This window comes from Pelobates fuscus, chromosome 5, assembly GCF_036172605.1.
Source record: "Pelobates fuscus isolate aPelFus1 chromosome 5, aPelFus1.pri, whole genome shotgun sequence".
Lineage (NCBI taxonomy): Eukaryota > Metazoa > Chordata > Amphibia > Anura > Pelobatidae > Pelobates > Pelobates fuscus.
In genome coordinates, this window is record NC_086321.1 from 104,719,826 (window position 1) to 104,745,372 (window position 25,547).

The 25,547-nt window shown below is 43.4% G+C and overlaps 1 protein-coding gene across 1 annotated transcript in view; it reads right to left on the reverse strand.

Annotated features, from left to right (window-relative positions):
* DTWD2 (DTW domain containing 2) overlaps positions 1-12,366 on the reverse strand; it is a 233,619-nt gene extending 221,253 nt beyond the window's left edge. The window contains exons 1-2 of the mRNA XM_063456933.1: positions 12,279-12,366; positions 10,021-10,407 (exon numbers count right to left, since the gene is read on the reverse strand). Of these exons, the coding sequence (XP_063313003.1) occupies positions 10,021-10,361 (341 nt within the window). The 5' untranslated portion in view covers positions 10,362-10,407; positions 12,279-12,366. The remainder of the gene's footprint in view (positions 1-10,020; positions 10,408-12,278) is intronic.
* Between the last annotated feature and the right edge of the window lie 13,181 nt (positions 12,367-25,547).

The window sequence follows — 25,547 nt, forward strand, 5'->3', positions numbered from 1 at the left end:
GAGAGTGCTGTGTGTGATGTGTGTGAGAGTGCTGTGTGTGATGTGTGTGAGAGTGCTGTGTGTGATGTGTGTGTGAGAGTGCCCTGTGTGAGAGTGCTGTGGATGATGGGTGTGGGAGTGCTGAGTGTGGGAGTGCTGAGTGTGGGAGTGCTGAGTGTGGGAGTGCTGAGTGTGAGAGTGCTGTGGATGATGGGTGTGAGAGTGCTGTGGATGATGGGTGTGAGAGTGCTGAGTGTGAGAGTGATGTGGATGATGGGTGTGAGAGTGGTGTGTATACATGTTAGAAGGGATTGTGTGTGTTTGGGGGGGTAGATAAAACCAAAAAAAAAGTAATGTATGTCCCCCCCTCCCTTCTTACCTTTAGCCTGGGAGGGGGGGAACGGCATGGTGGTACCTGGGAGGGGGGTTCAGGCACTATCCCTGGTGGTCCAGTGGATGAGTTAACTCTAGCCTGCGGGCTAGAGTTCACTCTCGCGAGATCCGGTCGTTGCCATGGCAACGCTCCGGATCTCGCGAGAGGAACCCGGCGGAGCTGCAAGATAGAGCTCCGCCGGGTCCTCTCCTGGCTCCCTCCCTCTCTCCCCGCTGGCGGCCGGAATATTCTCTATGTGGGCCCACCGGCCCATCATTGAAAACAGCAGGGCCGGCGCTCGGATAGCGCCGGCCCTGCATAGACCGGCAGGGGAGATCCTGGGACTTCCCCTGCCGGCCTCGGCCCCACGGACATCGCGGCCCACCGGGCATTTGCCCGGTGTGCCCGATGGCCAGTCCGGGCCTGGATACATTGAATCAATGTATATCTATGAGGAAAGCTCAGTGTCTCTATGCAGAGGATGGAGACACTGAATTGCAGTACTGCCCAGTGTGCAGCACTGCCACAGGAAGCACCTCTTGTATCCATCTGAGGAGTGGCCACTGGAGTTATCACTAGGCTGTAATGTAAACACTGCATTTTCTTACTGCAAAAAGTCTGAAGGGAATGATTCTACTCACAAGAACAAATACAATAAGCTGTAGTTGTTCTGGTATCTATAGTGTCCCTCTAACATAAGTGAAACTCATAGCACCATAACCACTCCTCAATGTATATTTAGGATGCCATCCCCTTGTTTTCATAGTCTGATAAAAGCCTCAGCTTTCAGCAGCAAACAAACAGATTCTCGCCCACTGTCGTACATACTGCAGTCGCAGCTGCGACCAGGCCCGGCCCTCCAGGGGGCCCCATGACCCAGGTATGTATGCCAGTGCGGCTATGGTCACATTTTGCCAGTCTCTTCTCCTGGGGGGCCCAGGAGCTGGCCACCTCAGGGCTCAACGAGGCTGGCAATGGCATCAATCTGCGGGCGGGCGTGTGAGGGAGCATTCTCCCCTGAGCACTCTCTGCCCAGCTCCCTCGCGCGCACCGCAGTGATGCCGGAGCCGGAATATGACGTCACTCCGGCTCCGGCATCATTAAGCGGCGCACGTTGGAGCTGAACAGGAGGATCAGGGCTCCCTCGCCGCCTGCAGTGACCGGCCGCCCAGCAGCCCCACTGGAACCCAGGGAAATCTGGAATCCCCTCAGCACTCCCAAAGGTAGGGGGATTAAATAAAAAAAAAATATATATGTGTGTGTGTGTGTGTGTGTGTGTGTGTGTGTATGTATCAGTGAGTGTGTTACTGTGTGTGTGTCTGTTACGGAGTGTGTTAGTTTTTGTGTGTGTTTGTCAGTGAGAGTGTGTTTTGTGAGTGTGTATGTATGTCTGTCACTGAGTGTGTGTCTGTTAGCTAGTGTTTATGCGTCTGTTCGTGAGAGTGTGTGCGTGTCTGTCAGTGAGTGTGTGTGTTTGTTAGTGAGAGTGTATATATGTTTGTCAGTGAGTGTGTATGTGGGTCTGTCACTATGAGTGTGTGTCTGTATGTGTATCTGAATGTTTGTCATTAAAGGACCAGTATAGTGCCAGGAAAACAAACTCGTTCTCCTGGCACTATATAGTCCTTAGGTCCCCCCCACCCTTGTGGCCCCCCCTCCCACTAGGCTGAAGGGGTTAAAACTCCTTCAGCCACTTACCTTTCTCCTGTGCCAGGCTCCCTTGGCGCTGGGGATTTCTCCACCCCGATCTGCCTCTCAGCTCCAATTCCGCATGCGCGGCAAGAGCCGCGCAGGCATTCAAACCGCCCATAGGAAAGCATTACTCAATGCTTTCCTATGGACGTCCAGCATCTTCTCACTGTGATTTCCACAGTGAGAATCGCGGAAGCGCCTCTAGCGGCTGTCAGTGAGACAGCTACTAGAGGCTAGATTAACCCACAGTGAAACATAGCAGTGGTGGTCCTTTAAGTGTATGTGTATCTGCATTCACTGGCGTACATACTGCAGTTGAAGTCCTGCGACCTGGTGCCCGCCACCATGTGTTGCAGCCCCGGCCCGCACAGTGTAAGCACCGGGGGGGCCCACGGATCAGTTTTCGCACCGGGGGTCCCATGGATCGTGTGTACGCCACTGTTCTGGCCTCTATGCATCCATTTGGATATTGCAGATGGCTTATTTCCACAATAACCGTCCACCCTTGGGCTACAATTATAGGATACAAACACTGGGTTAACCCATCCACAGTGCAAGTTGCCTATCATTGTACAATTGCCACATTTACTTGAACATAAACTATGTAAAATAAAATATTGCTTTAGTTTTAAATTATGATATGTGGGTATTTTGTACAATGTTATCAATATTTGAATGTAAACAATATTTAAAGGACTTAACCACAAGATGCAGGTTATCATTCCAGCCCTATGTAATCCTTTATGAAATAAACATCTGTTTCATTGTCCACAGTAACAAATAAAAAAGAGAATCTCTTGTTAAACACTTCAATTAACCTGTTTTCCTTCCATTCAGCAGAGGCCTTCTTGCTATTACCAAGTTCACATAAAGTTTGGCTCTCTGCTGAATGCGATATACATAGCACATGTGTGTCTTTCAATGTACTAGCAGCACCAAGTAAATAATTCAGAAACGCACGTAAATTAAGCAGTTGTTTGGTTGCTAAAACTTACATGCATTCTTGTAAAGGGAGCTGTGTGGTCATTCAAACTAATAATAGCCAAAACGTGCATAGCTCTACACTCTAGGTACCATAATCAGTGACTTACTCCATTTTATCAAATGGTTACAGAGCTATGTCATTGTCACGTTCATTTTAATAACCTTAATTATTTTGCCCCTTTATAAATCCAGGGTATGACCTGATCTTGAATATGCAGTAAAATTTTAAAGGAACATCCCAGGCACCATAACAACATCTAAATTAAGTTGTAATGGTGCCAGGTGGCCCCTACCTCAAAGGATTTACACGCTCTTGAATGATTTAACCCCAAAGTTGCCTGCAGCAACAAAGTTCCCTCCCCCTCCAAGCATCATTAAAGGACCACTATATTGCCAGGAAAACAAACTCAGTTCCTGACACTATAGTGTTAATAGGTTCCCCACCCTCAGGGCCCCCCCTACAGCCAGACTCTGACTCTGGGGGGTGGGGGGGGGGGTTGAGGGGTTAAATTTCTCTGAAATTGCTATGTTTACAGCAGGCAGGGTTAACCCTAGATGGACCTGGCACCCAGACCACTACATTGAGCTGAAGTGGTCTGGGTGCCTGTAGTGGTCCTTTAAGCTGCTGAATTTTCAGATTTAGGAAGCGCAGATTGCAACCAAGCAAGGGCGCCGCTGAATGGCTGACAGTAGTCAGATGAAGCTAATTTCAGAATTCCAGAGTGAATTTCTCATTTTGCCCAGGAAAGAGGGCGGTCCTCGCTTAGTGACCATCATAGGAAAAGATTAACGAGGAGCAATTTGAGTTAAAGGGGCTATTCCAAAAAAAAAGTTACTATAAAAAGAAGCTACTGTTATTAAAAAAAAATACAAAAATAATAAAATTAAGAGTGATCAAATTTACCCCAAAATTAAGGAGAAACAGCGAAGTATGTTGTATGAAGTAAAATTCAAACGAAAAGTAATTATTTCTGTTAAAAAAAATGGAACCAGACAAGCTGCAAGAGAGTTTGGTGTAGTTTTATCAGTTTATACGTAATAAAGTAATTTGCTTAAGAAAGAATATTGTTAACTTGTAATACTAAAATCGAAATACCATCAGTTACTACAGTAAGTGGCAATAAACATTTTCATTGCACAATGTTGCAGAATAGCATCTTCTTGTACAAATGTACAGTACATTGCATTCGCTAGCAGAAACATTTTTCAGCTTCCAGGTTTCACAAATTAAGGTGCCCATTAGATTCAATGGCGAATTAGATTCAAGTAAATACGGAATATTTCAATAGAACGGTTGACTGGGTTGGAATTTCCTGCCAGCGGGTGGGGGCACTCAATTATAAAATAGGGGAGATGGACAATGTCAAAATAATAGTAACACTACACTTCAAGTGTCTAGGGGTCCCTTAAAATAAAGTCCCTACCTACCACCCACCTAATAATAGTGAGCAAGTGGCCAAAAAAATCTAAAACCTGTAAAATAAAATTATACTTATCACCATAAGTCTTCTTTCTTCTAGTTCTTCAGCCCCAAAAAAGGCAAAATAAAAATTCACAATTCCCAATGCCATTAATTAAAATAAAATAAGGCCCAATCATGAAAAAAGGTGATTTAAGGCATACTGTGATGTCACGTTCACATGCGCAGTTACTGTCAGAGAATCAATGCTATTGGGTGCATTGGATTGGCCAATTGGACATAACATTTTTTTTTTAAATAAATATATATCAAATTCATCGCCAACTGAATTAGAAACTCTAGGCAAGAATAGGTGACACGTCATATTTCATCACATACTCTAGATGTAAAAAAAACTTTTATTTTTGCACTTTCAAATATATTATTTTTCATGTGTAAAATTTAAAATGAGGGGGGTGGGGCCTGACTGCAGAGCCGAACAGACGTACATGTCTGCAGCTCCAGCATTGCCAAACTAAATCGTCTAAATTCTGCACTGATAAAGGCTGAGAACAAGCTTATCTTGCTGTCCAAACGACAGAAGACCGGGAGACCTACACGGGAGTACCGAAAATGTCGTGTTACTCACCGACCCCGACTAAACGACTACCTCGGCCTACCAGCGTGGATGGCGCGAGGGAGACGGCCGCTCCCCGACCACCACACTTTGCTGCACACACCAGTGTGGAACCCCGTTCCCCCCCCTATGGACCGGAGGGGGTTATCCCGGTTCCCACCGACCTAAAACATTCGGCTACACTGCCTCCAGCAGCCCACCAAGAATCCAGCATGAGACTCACAAGGTCAAACTAAATGGCGGGGGCACCCGGGTCGTCGGTGCGAGAGCCTCAGCATCTGAGTGACAGCTATGTGACAGAAGCGTTAACACGACTAGACAAAATCTTTGAAAGCTTTTGGGAAAAGCTGCACCAACGCATGGCATTGCAGACATTCCCATCCAACTACGAGCCGAGGGAGGGGTGGACGGGAGGGCGAGCCGCGCTCAACACGCCACACACCCAGGCCACTGCTAATCTGGCAGGCAACCCGCTCTGCCCTAAAGCTGTCCGGAGAACACCGCTAAAACTGCACACAATGCGCAGGCGGACCGCCCGCCGCTGGTGGCAACGAAAGACCGCAACCATCTGCCGAAAACGGAGGGAGAGAGACAGACAGGGCCTCACGAGGCCGCAATGCCTGCAGAGCGACGAGAACAACACACCTCACCTGTACCTCGCCCGACGGGTCCGACGCTGCAAGAGACCCACACGGCAGCCCCACGGAACTCACTCCTTGGCCACATGGGGGATGAGCCTGAAATCTGCGAGACCACGTACACCCGAGGGGTCGATGTCCGCAAGCCAACACACCTGGAGCAGGGACGGCTCCTCATCTGGGCTCGCCCCTACCATTCAGCGGACCAGCCAGGGACGTAAACCTCGTACGGGTAAGGGTTGACTGTACAGCTCGGTGACCCCGGAGGGTTTGAACCGTGACCCACGGACTCGGACCCGTTGGGTGGCTGCGGTACGCACCTCCCATACAAGGCAGCCCCCGGGGCCCAAATGGACACAAGCGAGTATTAACTTGCAGTTTTTTACCCAATACCTCCCCACGTTTAATTTGTACCTAACATGCACCTAATAACAAAACTTGTGTTGGTCCTGTATACCAAGATACTGTTTTCTCTAATAGATAATAACTAGGGCTGTAGCACTATAAAGCATGACAAGCTCTCGGTTAACCCTGCTACTACTTCTCTACTATCCACAGCACACATAGCAGGCAGGTCCGTTAGCCTACCGTTAAACTTTATCGACATCCTGCAGGCACTGCCTTTTGACTGTCCGTTACACACAGCACTGACCACCCCACTAACTGCTATGCACCACTACATAGAATGACTCCCACACTAAATGTAAACATCGTTGAACACAGCAAACCTACTCATAGGCTCAACAGAACAACGATGGTTCGTGCCAGCTAGGGTTAGGTAGCTCAGCCAGCTTGCCACATATACTCCAGGGAAAGCTAGATGACTCTTCGCTGACCTATGAATACTCACCTCAGATATGAGCACTCTAACTACCCAGGCCTGACCTATCCACATAATATACATGACTATAATCTATTTCATCTTAAGAATAATGTCTAGTAAGTGTAACGAGCTTGAATACATGATGCTTAATCTGTTTAACGATTCTACTCACAAAATATTTAGCTTCAACTTGTAACGTTTGTTTGTTTAAACTTCTTAATAATACAAAATGTGCCACGTTTTACATGCCACTGTTCTTATGCAAAGTCAAAGTTTACGCTGTTGTGGCATCATTGAATCAATGTGTAAACACCTGCACAACAAAATAAAGAATAAAAAAAAAAAAAAAAAAAAAATTTAAAATGAAAAATAAATAACATTTTATATTTTTTAATGTTTTCTACGATATCCATATAGAACCTAATAAACGTGATTATTTGTCGTAACCAGGTATATAGTACGTATTGGGGATATCAGTTGAGACTACTAAAAAATTTTTTATATACCTGAAACATTTTGACCTCTGAAGGTGTTAATGGCACCACCCTGAGCGCTATAATGACTTTGCTGTCAGGATTGATCCAGCATGCAGAATTATATCACACCAAGGACTAAAGGTAACGTCTTACCGGGCCTTAGAATGGCCGGACTTAAAGGACCACTCTAGGCACTCTAGGCACCACTTCAGCTTAATGAAGTGGTCTGGGTGCCAGGTCCTTCTAGGGTTAACCCATTTTTTCATAAACATAGCAGTTTCAGAGAAACTGCTATGTTTGTGAGTGGGTTAAGCCTTCCCCTATTTCCTCTAGTGGCTGTCTCACTGACAGCCGCTAGAGGCGCTTGCGTGATTCTCACTGTGAAAATCACAGTGAGAGCACGCAAGCGTCCATAGGAAAGCATTATGAATGCTTTCCTATGTGACAGGCTGAATGCGCGCGCAGCTCTTGCCGCGCGTGCGCATTCAGCCAACGGGGAGGAGAAGAGGAGGATCGGAGGAGGAGAGCTCTCCGCCCACCACTGGAAAAAGGTAAGTTTTTACCCCTTTCCAGAGCCGGGCGGGAGTGGGACCCTGAGGGTGGGGGCACCCTCAGGGCACTCTAGTGCCAGGAAAACGAGTATGTTTTCCTGGCACTAGAGTGGTCCTTTAACATACCAGAGAATAGTCAGAATACTTGCCAAGGTCAACGATGAGGGAAAGCCAAAAGTCAAGGATACCAGAATTCAGGGTAGTCAAAACGAAGTCAAAGTCAAAAAACAGAATTTAAACAAACAGGAACACACTCTCAGATAACCAACTAAGGGAAACCACAACAGGGCACTGAACCAAAGGTAATTTGGGTTTAAATAACCCTCCTTTGGCTGTAATTGGCTGCCTCCGACCTCTGACTCCAAAACGTGTGTGCGAGTCTATGACGTGATGTCGCATGCACGTTGGCGCCATCTTTGTTGTGGGCGAAGGTAAGTATTTTACAAGAATCCAAACCGCAGCGGTCGGCGCTCCTAAGAGAGTCGCAGCCGCTGGGGACCGGATCGGAGGGAGGTCACTATAGATAGGGTGAGGTAGAGGCAAAAAACGCCTACAAAATTCAAAGTATAAACAAAAAATTAGACATGTGCTGCAGATACTCCACACTGAAGTCCCAACAGTGTATATACAACCAAAAAACAAACCTGCGCATCCAGAATAGGTGTGCACACCCAGGTGCTGCCACAATTTATTTGAGGACAAAGTTAAAGCAGCAAATGTTTCAGGCAGCAGCCCTTTCTCAATGCTAATGTCCTGGTCGGAGGTCAGGCAGTGATCTGCTGCGAACAAGGTACGGTAAGTAATATTTGTTTCTGTCGGCGTGATTGCTTACTTTATGTGCAACCACGCCGACAGAATCACCGGGAGCTGTGACATTTACCACAATCAGACTCATGAAGGAAATTTTCTGTCACGCTGGCATTTTACTTCCAAAGCTTTGTACTTAAGGGATTAAGGAGTTAAATTATGAAAAATTTTTCACAAATTTTGGAGGTTTCTTATTGCTCAAATTTACAGGTTACAGGTTGAAATCTCAGCTGATGCTTTCAGTCTATCACTAGCTCCCCATTTAAATAAGATGAGTGGAAAAGAAACGTACCATTTTCACGTCGCTTTCTGAATGGGTAGATAGTGATAGTAATACTAAAGAAGTTGTTATAGTGCCCGGAGTGATTCTAAGTTGTATTTATTGAGGACCCAGACTGGTGGCTCTTTATTGCTGTACATGTATTTTATGGCAAGCTGCTGTGTGGAACTTTTAATACTGAACTGAGAATATAATGCTGGTGCCAGGTACGCCAAGGAAGACAGAAGACAAGGCATATGTGAGGATGATTTTACTTCTTGGACAGTGCTCATCACTCTGACTCAAGAATCCAGATTTGCTTTAGGGTAACTCCTTATTACAGGCAGATTATAACAATGATGGCAACTTCCAGGTTTTTCTAGCTACTTCCAGCATTTAGAAGCCTCTATGGTGACATTCAAGGCTTAATTTACTAAACTCTGAATTGTAGAGATTAGAAATCCAAATAGTTAACTCTCAACAAAAATAACTAAACGATTTTCTCCAACTCTGCTACAGTCATATCTTTCCTATATATTGCCAATCAGATTTCAATTTACTAAAGTTTTCATAGTATTGTAAATAAATCCCTCAGTGTTAAAATAAAGGATATCTGTTAATCCTGGACCTATAGGGAATGAGGTACAATGGGGCTCAAATAGTGAAGCATTTTTTCTTTGGGAATTTTACGCTGTATTGGTCCCGGAGGATGTCCAGTATTAGGATGAAACGCGTAGGACCACTGCACTTTATTTGCATTTTATATTGTTAATAAATTGAATTACTTGATAACTATCCTGACAACTGTTCCTGTTCATTTATATTTCCGTAGATTTACACCTGTATCCCCATTTTATAAGGGATACCTGTTAATCTCGGACTTATAGGGAATGAGGCACAATGGAAGAGGAACAATTTAGCTAGTGATGGGTAGTGAGGGGTAAAGTAAAAAAGGGTGTTATGGTATATATTGATCAACTGAAACATAGAATGTGACGGCAGATAAGAACCATTCAGCCCATCTAGTCTGCCCAATTTTATAAATACTGGATTAGATATTAGGAGTAAAAACTTTATATAGAAGGAGAAATGGATATGTTTGGTGGAGTTACATGCAGAAGGGAACTAATTGTGGGAAAAAAAGAGAAGTGGAATTAAATGGGGAAGAGTGGGCAGCGAAGTAGCTAAATAGGAATGAGGGCATAGGAACTGAAAAAGGGAAAAAAGGAAATAAAAATATAAAGATCTGGGCACTTTAGGGGTCATTTGAGTTCTGCAGAAAAACTGCTATTTGATCTTGAAAAACAAAATTCACCATCACTTGGTTGTAAACTATGTTCATAAGTTATTGTGGTTATCTCCTGGAAATCTCATTGATATGTTCAGACAAAGCAATTCTCACCTGCATCGTGTGCACAGAACTCTCCTTTCTGTATCATCCTCAACAGGAAGTGAAGACAGATCACGGATAGCTACTTCTTCGTCTGACAAGTCAATTTCAGTTCTTTGGTCATTGCCTTCCTTACAAGTATCTCTGGACAGAGGTGCTGCTTTCATGGAAATTAGTTCTTTGCTTGGCTGTCCAGATGCTTCCAGTGACGGACCCTCTGATTCAAAATTTGATAGCAGTAGCTGACCATTATCACAACTATTAAGACACTGACAGTCAGAATCAAACGTTGAAATGTGTGAAAATCTGTTGCACAACAAGGATTCACTGTTTTCTTCTGCTTCAAAGGACATTATAAAATGTTTGATATTAGCAGTTCGGTCTTCCCCTGTAAGGCAACTTTGGAGAAAAAGAACACTATGAGTTTCTTTCAATAATATTACGGCAGTAGCACTTGCTTTTTCTACTTAATGGGATCCCTTTGTCACTGGAGGAATCTAATGAAGAGGGTTTACAGAATTTGCGGTGTTATTCATCATATTAGAAATGGAGAATGGGTAACTGAACTAAATAGGTTGTCATGATAATACCACAGGATCTTCCAACCAGAAAGAGTGGAGATCTCGTTATGGATCTTTCCTGTTATCTGCCCTCCACTATTTTTGGTATTTTGAACCAAACCTTTAAAGTAGCAATGTCACTGCCTGGGGTCCTTGCTGACTTCGTAAAGTCCACACCCGGTGACATTGCCACTGATGGTCCGGTGAACCTGCCCCTCGCGGGTGCTACCAGCTTCCTCCCTCTGCTCCTCGGGTCTTCAGCGCCAGAAGCCGACGTGACTGCTGTACTCTAGCATGCACAAGAGTACAGCATCGAGCTCTATGGGGAATCCTGATTCCATAGACACAGCCAAATTACCTGCAGCAGTCATTGGTCGGGATGGACTCTTAGACTTCTCCTTGAGTCTAAGAAAGTCAGGCAGAGGCGAAATACAGAGACAAAGTAGACCCTATTTTGTCTCAGTATAGCTCTTGACTGTGTTGGAACTTCAGTGAAATTCCAACACAGTCAAAATGAGTGAGTATTTCACAAAGATTATATCTTTAATACAATTATTATTATTATTTATAAAGCGCCAACAAGTTCCGTAGCACTGTACAATGGGTGGACTAGACGACACATACTTGTAACCAGAAAAGTTTGACGCACAGGAACAGAGGGATTAAGGGCCCTGCTCAATGAGCTTAAATGCTAGAGGGAGTGGGGTTTAGTGACACAAAAGGTAAGGGTAGGGTAGAAAGGTAGGATGCTAGGATAGTGTTCATTGAGGGCTTAGTGTTTTGTTTTGATGACCATTTCAGCAGAGAAATCAGGGTGCGGGGAGGGAAAGCTGTTCACAGTTTAATTGATATGCTTTCCTGAAGAAGTACGTTTTCCTTTTTTTTGAAGGAGTGGAGATTGGGTGAAAGTCTAACAGAGAGGGGAAGGGTGTTCCATAGGAACGGTGCAGCCCTAGAAAAGTCTTTAAGGTGAGCATCAGAGGTAGGAGTACATTTCAAAACAGTTTAACCCCTTAAGGACACATGACATGTGTGACATGTCATGATTCCCTTTTATTTCAGAAGTTTGGTCCTTAAGGGGTTAAGAAACATACAGTAACAGTTAAACAATTCTAAAACTGTAAAAATCCGAAAGAGTGGAAATCAGAAAAAAAAAAGTTAAGAACCACTTATACAGTGGCAGAAATGTCAAAAATAAAAATAGTATCATCTTAGAATGGAGACATAACTACAACACATTCATTCAAAGAATGTGTGTACTGAATTCAGAAAAAAACATTATGCTACAGCCAACTACAAATTTACACACATAATAGTATAAACAATAAAAGCATTTGGAAAATAATAATTCATAATCATGTTAAATGCATAATATTCAATATCATTGGACTACAGTATGTGAGGTTACATCAAAGATGAACCATAACATTACATTTACTGCTGCATCCTGTTTTCGTCTTTAATCTAGAGAAGTTTAAGCCCCATTTAATTTTAGCTATTATGTCTTATCTTTGTAAATAATGCAATTCAATGTATTCACTGATCTCACATGTCAAGTGAAATCTGGGGCATTAATTATAACTAATAATAATCATTAATTGAGCCTTCTCATTACATGAGACATTGGCAGCAGTTGAACGGATAATATTGCTGCATTGTATGTCCCAGAAAAGTAAACCAGCCATCCAGCCAGCTCCTGGTGCAACTCACACTCAGCATGCTCAGCAACAGCTCCCACTCCCTGACTCCCAGCCTGAGTGCTGGCAGATATACGAACTGCCAGTACTGGGAACCTACTCGTGACGTCACATGTAGCTACGGAGCGACAGCTGGGGCAAACTCGATAAAAGCGCAAAACGCGTTTAGTTGAAAGGTGTGTTTGTGTGTGTAATAGGTGCGTTGTACTATTGTTAGTGCTAAGATAAAACTGATAGCACCTCCTACACACAAACAGTTCACGTTTGCCTAATAGGCATGTCAGGTTAACTGAATTACAGCTAGAACTTAATAGTGACAATAATAGATATTAATTATTTCCAGAGATACTATACTAGCTTCGGAATGTACAATGTTATAAGCAATTCTGAGTAGTTTGTAATTTTCTAGTCTGGTCATTAAAAATGAAGCAGCATTATTTGTAAACATTGTACATTGTGTAGCTAACAACCCAGAAAACAAACTGTAAACATCACAGCAGATCTGATCCTCAAATTCTGTTATCAGTTTCACCCTGGGCACAAAAATGAGAACTTGATCAGTTGTAGCTTCTGTCCCCTGACCCCTTATATTCAAATAAATCATTAATTATTCCAACATTTGAAACTGACAAAGATGGACACTTTCATTTTAGGGAAGAGGATGGGGGCGACCATGGGCCACTGGCATACCTTCTGGGCTAGTGCACAGCTACAATGGCGCTGGGCCCGGGGTTACCAGGTGTTGGGCAGTAGGGGAGAGCTGTACTGGAACACATGGAAAGGCTGGGAAGGAGGAGGGTATGGAACACATCAAAGGGCTGGGGGGAGTAGGGTATGGGACACATGGAGGGGCTGGGGGCAGAAGGGTATGGAGCACATGGAGGGGCTGGGGGGGATTGTATGGGACACATGGAGGGGCTTAGGGAGGGAGGGAATGGGGCACATAGATGGGGCTGGGGGGAGGTTGGTATGGGACACATAAAGGGGCTGAGGGTAGGAGGGTATGGAACAAAAGAAGGGGCTGAGGGGGAGAGGGAATGGGACAAATGGAGGGGCGGTGGGAGGAAGGGAATGATACACATGGAGGGGATAGGGAGGAGGAAATGAGACACATCGAGGGGCTGGGGAGGAGGAATTGAAACACAAGGAGAGGCTTTTGGGCCTGAGGGAATGAGACACATGGAGGGGCTGGGGGGAAGGATGAAATACATGGGTGGTCTGGGGGGAATAAAACACACGCAGGGACTTAGGGGATGAATTAGATACATGGTGCGCCTTGGGGGTGGTAATGAGACACATGGAGGAGCTATGGGGTGAGAGAATGAGATAAATAGAGGCCCTGGGGGGGTTAAACACGTGGAGGGGCTGGGGGTGAGGGAATGAGACACATACAGAAAGGAAAAAATCGGTGGTTAGTTTGCAGAGCATTCTTTGCTGGTGCCTTTTTAGTATGTCTTCGAGTTAATACACATTTTGTCAGTTTTTTTTTTTTCAATTTTTTCTGATTTCTCTACCTTGCGATCATTGAAGATTTTACCTCTGCCGTGAGTTGGGTTTGAGGTTTCTAGTGGGTCAGTGTGGTGTTAATCTGTGGGGAGTGTAATGGGTGTGGTTGCAGGGATTGTGGGGTAGATTGGCAGGGATGTATTGTGTGTGGTGTATTGCTGGAAACTTCTCGTGGACCATGGTTCGGTTTAGTTGTGTCAATTTGTGTTCGACCCCGTGTCCCTTTCAGCACTCCCGGGCAGTCCGGGTTGTTAGATTTCCGTACCCCCTCGGTGGAGTAGCATTTCTGTCTACCTATTCTCATGGTAGTGTTCGTGTGTTTGCTGTTTCCCCTATGAGGAGTGGGGTGTTTTTCCTATTATCAGGGTGTATGTAGCCGTGTTGTGGTGGTGCCATTTAGTAGAGAACACAGATTTTATACCATTGTTTGAAGTATTAATAATATTGATAACACAAATAATTATAATTGGTATAAAAAATTGTACAGAAAGGTGTAACTTAAGACAATTCTGGAAAGGTATTTGCAGAAAGCACAAAATATAAGAAACCCCTGTAAACATGTAATACACTAGAATATACATACATAATCTACAAAATATACAGCATAGCAAGATAAGTTGATTATAGCAGCAATATTATTACAAATCGGCCCCACAATCTTTCAGCACCAAATGTCCTTGTCAAGGTTTAAGGAAAAAGCTTATAGGAAAGTTTTAGTCTCTCTAAGAATTTATTTAGATACGTTATAAGAGGAGGAACTCCTTTTTATATGGATTTTTACTTGTCTCAGTTAACGGAACGCAGCAATGTAGTTGGCTGTAAACTGTACCATGCAGCCTCAATAATAGATGGAGGTGAATGTTGGCAGCAAGTGAGCTTGTAAACAGATCGGACTGTACTAAAAAGTGTGTCTCGTTCAGTTTTTTTTCCATGCTTTTTTTTAGGTCAGTCCATTTAATTTTTGCTGTATGTGCTCAGTCTGTATTGACTCAACATCAGTCTGTTTTTTTTTTTTTCTTTATCATTAAAGCATAGTGCCAGTGTATAATTGTCAGGATTACTGTATGATCTGCACGTAGAATTGTGTAACACAGGTGACTGTATTACCGGGCCTTAGAATGGCCGGACTAACGTACCAAAGAATAGTCAGGAATAGCCGAGGTCAGGGGACACAGAAAGGAACACAACGATAAAGGAAAGCCAGAGGTCAGGGATGCCAGAAAACAGGGAAGTCAAAATCAATGCCAAAGTCAAATAACCAGAATAACCAGAATCAATAATGCACTCTCAGACAACCACTAGGGAAACCACGACAGGGCAATGAGTGTTAGGTATAATGAGGTTTAAATACCTGTTCAAATCTTCTGATTGGCTGAAATCGGTCTTTGACCCCAAAATGTGCACACAGTATATTTTGCCGTGGATCCGTAGCGGCCGGCGTCCATTAACATGTCGCAAGTGTCAGTCATGCAGACGCACGGCCGCTGGGTGCAGAGACCGCAAGTAGAGGAAGAATTTGTTACAATAATCCCTCTGTATGGAGAGGTAGACTGTTCGTTTTGTTAAGTTTTCTGCTTAATTCTTTCCCGGCCACACATATTACCTATTTTCCTACTCATTAGCAGTATTTGCTGCTTTAATAAGCAGGTCCTGTTTTGTTGTTGCAGTGATAGGATCAGTTGTTTGACGAAATACACTGTCATTGACCATCATTACTCCATAGTTATTCTCCACGATTGGCTCTCTGATAACCCAGCAGATCCCTGGTTATCAAAGACTTGTTGCTGTAGCCTCTCCGAATCATTTAGTGACGTTTAGGCAAAATAATGCTAATTGTTTAGAATTTTTTTTTTTTAAATTCAATCTATGATAAAACATCCTAATGATCAGCAGACTAGCTCACCACAGATGAAATTTTGTTAATACTTACCAACAGCAAGTGGGGGAGTGATATTTTGAGCTAAGAAACAACAAAGGTTGTGGTGGCTGGAGGAAGATATTCTATGTTCTGTATTGCTTTCTAAAATTAAAAGGGAAAATATAATTAACTTTAATGCTGTTAAACAGTGAAAAGAGCTATAACTTTTGCCTTCATGCCTTTTAAAAAATCCTGACATTTAATATATCTTAACAATAAATTAACATTAGTAACATTTAAATGTATTACATTTACAAAAACACTTTAAACACACAAAATAAATGAGAAGATCTAACAGCAGAGGGCACAGTTTTGCAACCTTTTTCTATTCATCTCTTACTTGCTGCTATACAAAACAGCTGAGCCACTCCAGACTTCAAACACTTACAAACCTGGTTCTAACTATGCTGAGCATGTCAAAATGTAAAGAACCATATTTCTCTAAATTTAACAGTTTTCTCATATCCCTTAATTAGTAACCTGATTACTATGGAGTTTTGTTAAAGCAGATACAGTACGTCCTACTGCATATTTTTCAAAATAGGAACTCATCACTATGTCCTATAGAATGTAAGCTCGTTTGAGCAGGGTCCTCTTCAACCTATCGTTTTCTTGTAATTGTCCTAGTTCACAGTAGATAGCATGCATTTCAAAGCTGCTATAATGCACTATCTGAAAAATGATGCTGAGTGGCTCTGGTGACATATATGCACTCACAACTAAAAACTGGGGCACAGAGATGGAGGAACAACAGAAAAAGATTGGATTTGTACTTAGTGAGAAACTAAATAGGCTAGAGCCATAGGAAAAAAAATGAAAGGAAATGTGGGATACATCAGGGGTGGCAAAACTGAATTTTCTCTAGTGCAATAAACCTACTTGCACAGGCTGTGTTTGCCTGGCACCAATGGCTCTACTTCATGGCACATGGCAATACTTTCTCAGCCACTGATCTGTGATAGCCCAGGTTTCTGTTGTTCGTACTCTTTCCTTCTCCTCTGTCACCGTTATTCTGTAGACCCAGATATAAATTATAACAAATTAATAATAAAATTAATATTTACAGTTGTAACTGGAATTGCTGCCATATCAGACACCCTCTTCAGTTGCATGGACGGACACAGGATCCTATCAAAGAAGAAATTAAAAAGGAAAATTGTTTATTTGTGCAGATAGAATTTTAGGATTGCGGGCATAACTTATGGATTGGCATCTGGGCAAACCAGGGAGCCATCTGAGTTGCCCCTAAACAGAAATTGCATTTTGATTTGTACATTTTGGTTATTTTGGTATATGATTAAAATTCACATTAGCAAAAAATCCTATTACAGTTGCCTCTCTAGTGTATGCTGTTATTTATCCATGGATACTAACTCATTGTGGGTATTCATTGAGCAGGAGTATGCTCATATAATTGGCAATACACTAAAGAATAGACATGTGCAATTCGTTTCGGGCCGAATATGAATTCGGATTAATTTTGGGCAATTCAGACATTCGGGTACTTCCGAATGTCTGAAGTGCCGAATTACTGAGGACCCGAAGTTCCGAAATTAACGAATTTCCGAAGTGTCAAAGTGCTGAAGCACAGTATTGTCTAAGTACTAATATACTTACCAACTGGAAGAAGAAGAATGTTACACTGTATAAATTTTTAAATAAAAAGTATACAAACATAGCCAGGATTCAGCTGTAAGCATTTGCAACACTTACAACAATCAAGTAACATACATTCATATAAAATGTAAGTTACTTAGCCAGTCAATGTAATGACAGGAATGAATAAGTAGATAACTCCCTAATTCCCACGGTATTAGGGAGCTATCTACTAAAAGGCTGAAAGACCTAAATTGGTCTTTCAGCCAAATTTACTAATACTAAGTAAAGGTTACTTAGTATTAGTAAATTATGCCCCTACTCGCTATACCGTGAGCTATACCGCCTGTGGCTGCTCACTGTAAAAAAATAAAAATAAAAAAGTCCCCCCTCCCCTCCTAACCTGAAGGGGGGACCTATTGCCCCCCCCCCCTGGCCCCCACCCCTGAAAGGCGGGTGGGGGCCCTAAAGTAAAATAAGGGTGGGGAAACCTATTGTCCTCCCTCCGGCTCTCACCCATGAGTGGCGGGTGGGGGCCCAAAGTAAAGTAATGGGGGGGGGACCTATTATCCTCCCACCCCACCCCTGAGCGGCAGGTGGGGGCCCTAAATCAGAATAAGGGGGGGGGCCTAATGTCCTCCCCCTGGCCCCCACCCCTGAGCGGTGGGTGGGGGCCCTAAATTAGAATGAGGGGGGGCCTAATGTCCTCCCTCCTGGCCCCCACCCCTGAGCGTTGGGTGGGGGCCCTAAATACTAATTAGGGGGGGACCTAATGTCCTCCCCCTTCGCCCCCACCCCTGAGCGGTGGGTGGGGGCCCTAAATACTAATTGGGGGGGAACTAATGTCCTGGCCCCCACCCCTGAGCGGTGAGTGGGGGCCCTAAATTAGAATGAGGTGGGAGGACCTAATGTCCTCCCCCTGGCCCCCACCCCTGAGCGGTGGGTGGGGGCCCTAAATTAGAATGAGGGGGGACCTAATGTCCTCCCCCCTGGCCCCCACCCCTGAGCGGTGGGTGGGGGCCCTAAATACTAATTAGGGGGGGACACCTAATGTCCCCCCCATGGCCCCCACCCCTGAGCGGTGGGTGGGGGCCCTAAATACTAATTAGGGGGGGACCTAATGTCCTCCCCCCTGTCCCCCACCCCTGATCGGTCCCCCCCTTATTCTAATTTAGGGCCCCCACCCACCGCTCAGGGGTGGGGGACATGGGGGAGGACATTAGGTCCCCCACCTAATTCGTTTTTAGGGCCCCCACCCACCGCTCAGGGGTGGGGACCAGGGGGGAGGACATTAAGTCCCCCCTAATTACTTTTTAGGGCCCCCACCCACCGCTCAGGGGTGGGGCCAGGGGGGAGGACATCAGGTCCCCCCCCTCATTCTAATTTAGGGCCCCCACCCACCGCTCAGGGGTGGGGGCCGGGGGGAGGGCAATAGGTCCCCCCCATTATTTTACTTTAGGGCCCCCAACCGCCACTCAGGGGTGGGGGCCGGGGGGAGGACAATAGGTCCCCCCCCCCATTATTTTACTTTAAGGCCCCCATTTTTGAAAAAAAAAATTAACACTGGCTGCTCACTGTTTAATAGACATGCCCCTACTTGCGGTATAGCGAGTAGGGTCACAATTTATTAATACTAAGTAATTTTTACTTAGTATTAGTAAATTTGGCTGAAAGACCAATTTAGGTCTTTCGGCCTTTTGGTAGATAACTCCCTAATACCGCGGGAATTAGGGAGTTATTTACCAAGCGGCTGCAAGAGAAGTTCCGAAATTCCGAAGTGCCGAATTGCCGAGGTCCCAAAGTTCCGAAATTACCGAATTTCCGAAGTGTCGAATTGCCGAAGTCACGAATTTCAGAATGCCGAACCGAAATTTTTTTCCATGCACATGCCTACTAAAGAAGAATTGGGAGGCAAGCATTGTAAAGGTATTGAGCACATCTGAAACACATTTGTATGGGACCATGGACTTGAGATATGTACACTACATGAAAATGAGAAATATGAGAAATATCATGAACTGCTAGCACAAAAAGACCTTGGGGGAAAATAGTGATGTTTCTTAAATGAAGATTTGAAAAAGTGTTATGCAATAAGAATTTTGTTAAAGGGACATTATAGTCACCAAAACAACTTTAGCTTAATGAAGCAGTTTTTAATGCATAGATCATGCCCCTACAGTCTCAATACTCAGTTCTCTGCGATTTAGGAATTAAATTACTTTGTTTATGCAGCCCTAGTCACACCTCCCTGCATGCGACTTAAATCGTCTTCCCAAACACTTTCTGTAAAGAGTATCTAATGTTTAATTTAGAATTTTGTATCTGTTAATAGCTTGCTAGTCCCTGCAAGAGCCTCCAGTATGTAATTAAAGTTCAATTTACAGAGCAGGAGATCAAAACTTTTAAAATAAGTTAACATGTGATGGAAAATTAAACTACTGTTTTTTTCCATGTATAAGACGCCCCCATGTATAAGACGACCCCTATTTCTTGAGCCCAAATTTAAGAAATAAATATTTTAAACATCAAATAAAACAACTTTGATATTTTAGAGGTGACTTCGGAGGAGAATAACACACTTCTGGTTCTAATGCCTCCCCTGTGCTACGGTACTGTGGGAAGTTAATGGCTCCTTAATGCATGCTGGGAGACTACAGCTCCCACAATACAGCAGGTGGTGTGAGGACGTGCTGAGACATCACAGCAGTATTCCCTCTGCTCCCTGATCCCGATTTCCTTCCCCATGAATATAAATTAGAAAGCAGGACCTACCTGACATACCTTAATATGGCTGTTCCTTTTATGATGTGGCATGTCTCTGGAGCTCCATTGGTGGTAAGTGCTGACATCTGCTGCAGCTCCCACACAAATAGAGACCTCTTCCTCCTTGCCACAGCATTCAGAAGTGGATCGGAAGGAGAGACACCAGGTATGGATGTGGGCCGTGGCACACTGAAACGCAGAAGGCGTCATATTGGCTTAGGCCCCAGCCCCGCACACAAGTGACATTCCGTGTATAAAAATCATAGTCTTATACATGGAAAAATATGGTATATTTTTAAAGCAGGGTGTATGAGACACAGCCAGGGAAGGTGTGTCTAGAGCTGCATAAACTGAAACAAAAGTGATTTAACTCCTAAATGGCAGTGAAGTGAGCAGTGCGACTTCAGAGGTATTATCTATACACTAAAACAGCTTAATTAAGCTAAAGTTGTTTTTGTGGCTATAGTGTCCCTTTAATTTTGGGAATTGTTTTTCAATACCTTTTAATGTTATGCTCTCCTATTTTGCAGTCATTGGGTTAATATATTCTCAATGTTGTATTTTATGTGTGACATCATAGCTGTGACTAGATTAATGTTGTATTACTCTGAATTTTCAATAACTGCTGATAAAACCATGGGCGTCCACAGGAGGGGGCAAGGGGAGGCACTTGCAAAAAATGGTCAGATGATGTCACTGATCATGTGTCCTGAACATTAATTAGCTTTAAAACATATAATAAAACCTAATAAGCAATTAAAGATAACAGAGAGTTTAAAAACAACATAGTATGTGTAAATGTATTGGGAATAATAAGTATCCACAAGAAGAATTGTAAAAACAGAGGAGTTCACTTTAAATTCACTTTTATGTGATAATGACTATACCCCTCCCCTTCATGATACTGTAAATAAGCATCAAGCATTGATGTCATTACAATTATGCCCCCCTCCCCCCGGCAAAATTTCTGTGGACGCCCTTGGATGAAGCAATGTATATCTAAAACATAGAATTACCGGAGTGTAGATTGTATTCAACCGATAAGGCTAAATGTAAAATTACTTTGAAATTATAAAGTGTTATACTTTAATATGCATAAAGACGACTGCTTTTTTTTTGCAGTAAAGTACAAGACCTACTGTGTAAGCATTTTTTAATTACCCAACTCTTTTCACTTTAGCATTGTTGGATGACCCTTTGTAACAAAGACTTTACATAAATTCATAGAGAAAATGAAAAGCAAATAATACTTAGTACTACATAAATCAAATAAGTAAAATAAAAGAGTCGGGTTGAGTTTTAAACACATGCCTAATGATTTGTCACCTCTTTTTATACTACATGTTTAACTCTATCAGGGTTATTTACTATAGTGAGAATTCAAATTTAAGGCCAAAATAATAAAACTGAAAGAAAAAGTCAGGTATGCTCAAAGTTTGGCCACTTTGCATTCACTGTTTTTACGGGTTATCCACTACGGGGTTATTTATCAGACTGAAGATTTGGACATTGTTCCTGTAATTCAGTTGCTAATGGGCTGAATTTTATCTCGATTTCAGCCAAAACAAACGCCACCAGATCTGCACCAAATATTTCAAATCCGGGCCAGTGGTTGGGATTTTAAAAACGTGTTCCTCCTAAGCCACCCTAAGCCACCCATAGTTGGTACATAAGGGCTTGAATGATAATAATAAGGGAGAAGACCTAGTGTGCCCCCTCAGAGCCCACCCATGGGCAGCAGTTTGGGACCCTAATTTACTATACAATGGGAGTCTGGATATGCTATTGCCCATCCCCCAATATAGAACTATGTCTACCCACTTCTCCCCTTCCCCAATCCCAATCCCATCCCTCAATAAAAATAAATGACTCTTTCTGCCCCACTCAACCTAAAACTTGTGGGATATACCATTTTTCTCTATTTCATGGATATAAACTAATCTTCACCTACAGACATACTGAAGCCTCAAACTCTGACAAATGCACATTTACATAACTCCCAAGATTTTAAATGGACAATAAGGATTGCTTTCATTTTAGGGATGTGAGTGGGGAAATGTGTCCATGAGTTGGGCTGTTGTGTGATATTTTAGGTTGCTTACTAATAATTTAAAATGTAATTGAGAAAAAGAACAATGCATCTTAATTACACAGACAGATTTATTTATTGCAGTTTAAAGACACATTCCTGAGAATTGTGGAACTCTGTTATGCACTCGAACAGCAACAATAATGAGCTCCTAGAAAAGAGGTACTTTAGGGTAGAAAATAAGGACAGAGGGATTTAGGCTTAAAATAGGGACACTTGGGAGGTATGCATTCCCTTTTATACAGCCACAGCCACTCCAAAACCCGTATTACACTCTATGTATTCTAATTCAAAGGGAAATTCCTCCTGATTACTTAGCAATAAGCTTTGCAGATTCACAATTTTTATAACTGGCAACAGCTTCAACAGGTTGTATGATTAGTTACATCGTGTTTTCTCTTCACCCGGCAGGCAGTGTTGGATTGGGGGCATAATGAGGCTGGAGCGGAAAATAATGCTGGGTCTAAATACAAAAATATGAATTCGTGTTTCTGATGTCAGGCTACTGACAATTATCAGACCACAAACTAGATAGACTTAGCATACCCAGTACCACACCTACCGCTGGCACATTAAAGGACCATTATAGGCACCCAGACCATTTCAGCTTAATGAAGTGGTCTGGGTGCCAGGTCCATCTAGGATTAACCCTGCCTGCTGTAAACATAGCAGTTTCAGAGAAACTGCTATGTTTACAAATAGGGTAATCCAGCCTCTAGTGGCTGTCTCATTAACAGCCGCTAGAGGCGCTTCCGCGCTTCTCACTGTGATTTTCGCTGTGAGAAGATGCCAGCGTCCATAGGAAAGCATTGAGAATGCTTTCCTATGAGACTGACTGAACGCGCGCGCGGCTCTTGATGACGGCAGAAGAAGGAGGAGATTCCCCAGCGCTGAGGGAGCGCTTAATCCCTTCCTCATCCTAGAGCCCGGCGTGAGGGGGCCCAGAGGGTGAGGGGGCCCCAAGGACCCTATAGAGCCAAGAAAACGAGTATGTGCATTCCTAAAGCTAATATGCTAATTTGCCATAGTTACCATATAGGTGAACAAGCCCCTCACTGTCAGGGTTAAAAAAGTATACAACTTACCTTTTTTCCCTTGCAGCACCAGTCTCCTCAGTGTGACATCCACTAGAGGCAGATTAACCCTGCAATGAAAACATTACTGTTCCTTCATGTTTTCAACTGCAGGATTAAAACAGGGGGACATGGCACCCAGATAACTACATTGAGATGAAGTGTTCTGGGTGCCTATAGACAGTGGCTGCACCGGGGCGTGCAGGCTGTGAGCGACCATTCAATTAAGGCCACCCAATGGGCATGTGTCATCAGCGGTCCTGTTGTGGGTCAGCACCATCGGGCCCCTGTTATATCAGCAACCTGGGAGAAAGTGTCACTTCCTCCCAGCTATAGACCAAGCCTTGCAAGAGGACAAGGCAGAGAGAAGGTGGCACAAACAGCGAGAGCCATCCTCTGACTCCTAAAAGCCTCGGCCAACAGTTCTAAATGGACCTCAGGGAAGCCATCCTCCTGCACTCAACAGGTAGGAGACAGGAGGGTGGCTAAAAATATGTAAATTGTGATGAGCATGTGTGCCTGTATGTATGTCATTGTGTGTCTATATGTGTATCTGTGTGTCTCTGTATTTGAATGCGAGTCATTGTGTGTATCTGTGTGTCTATATATCTGTATGTGTGTCAGTGTGTGTATCTGCGTATCTGCATATGTGTACTTGTGTGTGGGTATCTAGCAAAACAAGACAGTGTGTCTAATCCCGTGCCTCTAAGAATAGTGTATAATACAGCAATTACTTATCCAATATAATATAGCAGCTTTTATCTCTATACTTAAAAATAAAACAGATATTGTTTACGCTTCCTGACTCCAGACTTACATATTGTGGTGATACCACGAACCAGCTGAGAGGGAAATACAACATAGCTACATCACATAAGCATGTTCTGGAAAGCTAGCTGTACTTCTTGTACAGGTTGAGGTACTCTCACAATTTGCACAGTGCCATCCAGACAGCCAGGTGTTGCCATTTCACAAGTGCCAGATAGGGGGTTTGAATTGTGGTCCTTCTGTGCCGTAGTCCTGTTGACTTGCCTTGGAGCCACACTCCAGTTCTTGTTTGAGCCTATGTTTATACTCACCTTGTCTCCAGCACTGGTGGCTGGCCTTTACCTGTGGCTGCTCTTGTCTATCTAAGCCCACCTGAAGCAGATCATCAATTAGCTGGATATATAAGCACTGCCTCGCCCTGGGAACTTTGTCAGTTCATTGACTCTGGTTCACGTTATTGGTTCATGTTACTGTGTGTTCTGATCGTGTGTTCTCCAGATTGATCCCGGTTCCTGACATTGGCTTTTCTCATCGTTTACTCTGACCTCTGGCATCCCCTGACTTCAGCTAAATATTGATTTCTCTTCTGCTTGTGTCCTTGCCTGTCCTGCGATTTGGAGCATTTTACCTGCACAGCCTCACATGCTTCATTTTCCCTGAGATTGAGATATATAAATGATAGTAATTATCATCTGGAAGATGCTTTTCTACCTATAAAACCAGTGATAAAATAACGTAACACATTCCTATATATGCTTAGAGCAGAACGTTCCCGTCCTAACAACGATAACGTATCTAAATTTTGTATTAGATCAGGAACCAATAAAAGAGTAAAACCATTTCTTATCTAGTACTCATCTCAAAACTGCTGATTCTCTGCATGGCAGGCTAAAACTGCATGGCAGGCTAAAACTACAAGGTGGAAGTTATGCTCACCTCTTTGATGGCCCACTGAAATCCTGCCATAACCCTGTCCTTAATCTCATTGCCTTTGGTGCTAACCAGGGGCGGGGGGCAGGGAGGCAATTGCCCCCCAGGCCCAAGGCTGCCAGCACTCCCCTGCATCTTCCTGCTACAGTAATACTACGTTTCAAACATCATGTGATGTTAAACTTACATTAAGTACGTTTCATATACATGGGCTTCCAAGCAAATATGTTTAAGTCAATTACTTAAGGTTAAAGCCATTAGCATGTCTACTAAAATATAGGAGTATAGACTAGAGTTTCCCACTTGTTTCATATCAAATGTTGAGGCCTCACTCTGCCTTCATTACGACCACGGAATACAATTCAAACTCTCAGCATTTACTAGGGACTTGTCTCTGCACCCTCGCAAGGTCCTCCATACGCATTCAATCATACGTTACACAATTTAATATTACATACGTTTTACTATGTTACTTTACGTTTCAAGATATGCATCGGGAAATGGACTTCCTGTCATGCTATCTGGTTTTTCTGTCTAGAAGTTTTTACACCTATAGGTATCTTAGGATAAGTACAATTTGCGATCCCAAGCCCATCAGGTAAACAATCATAATGTAGTTATATTACCAATACATATCAT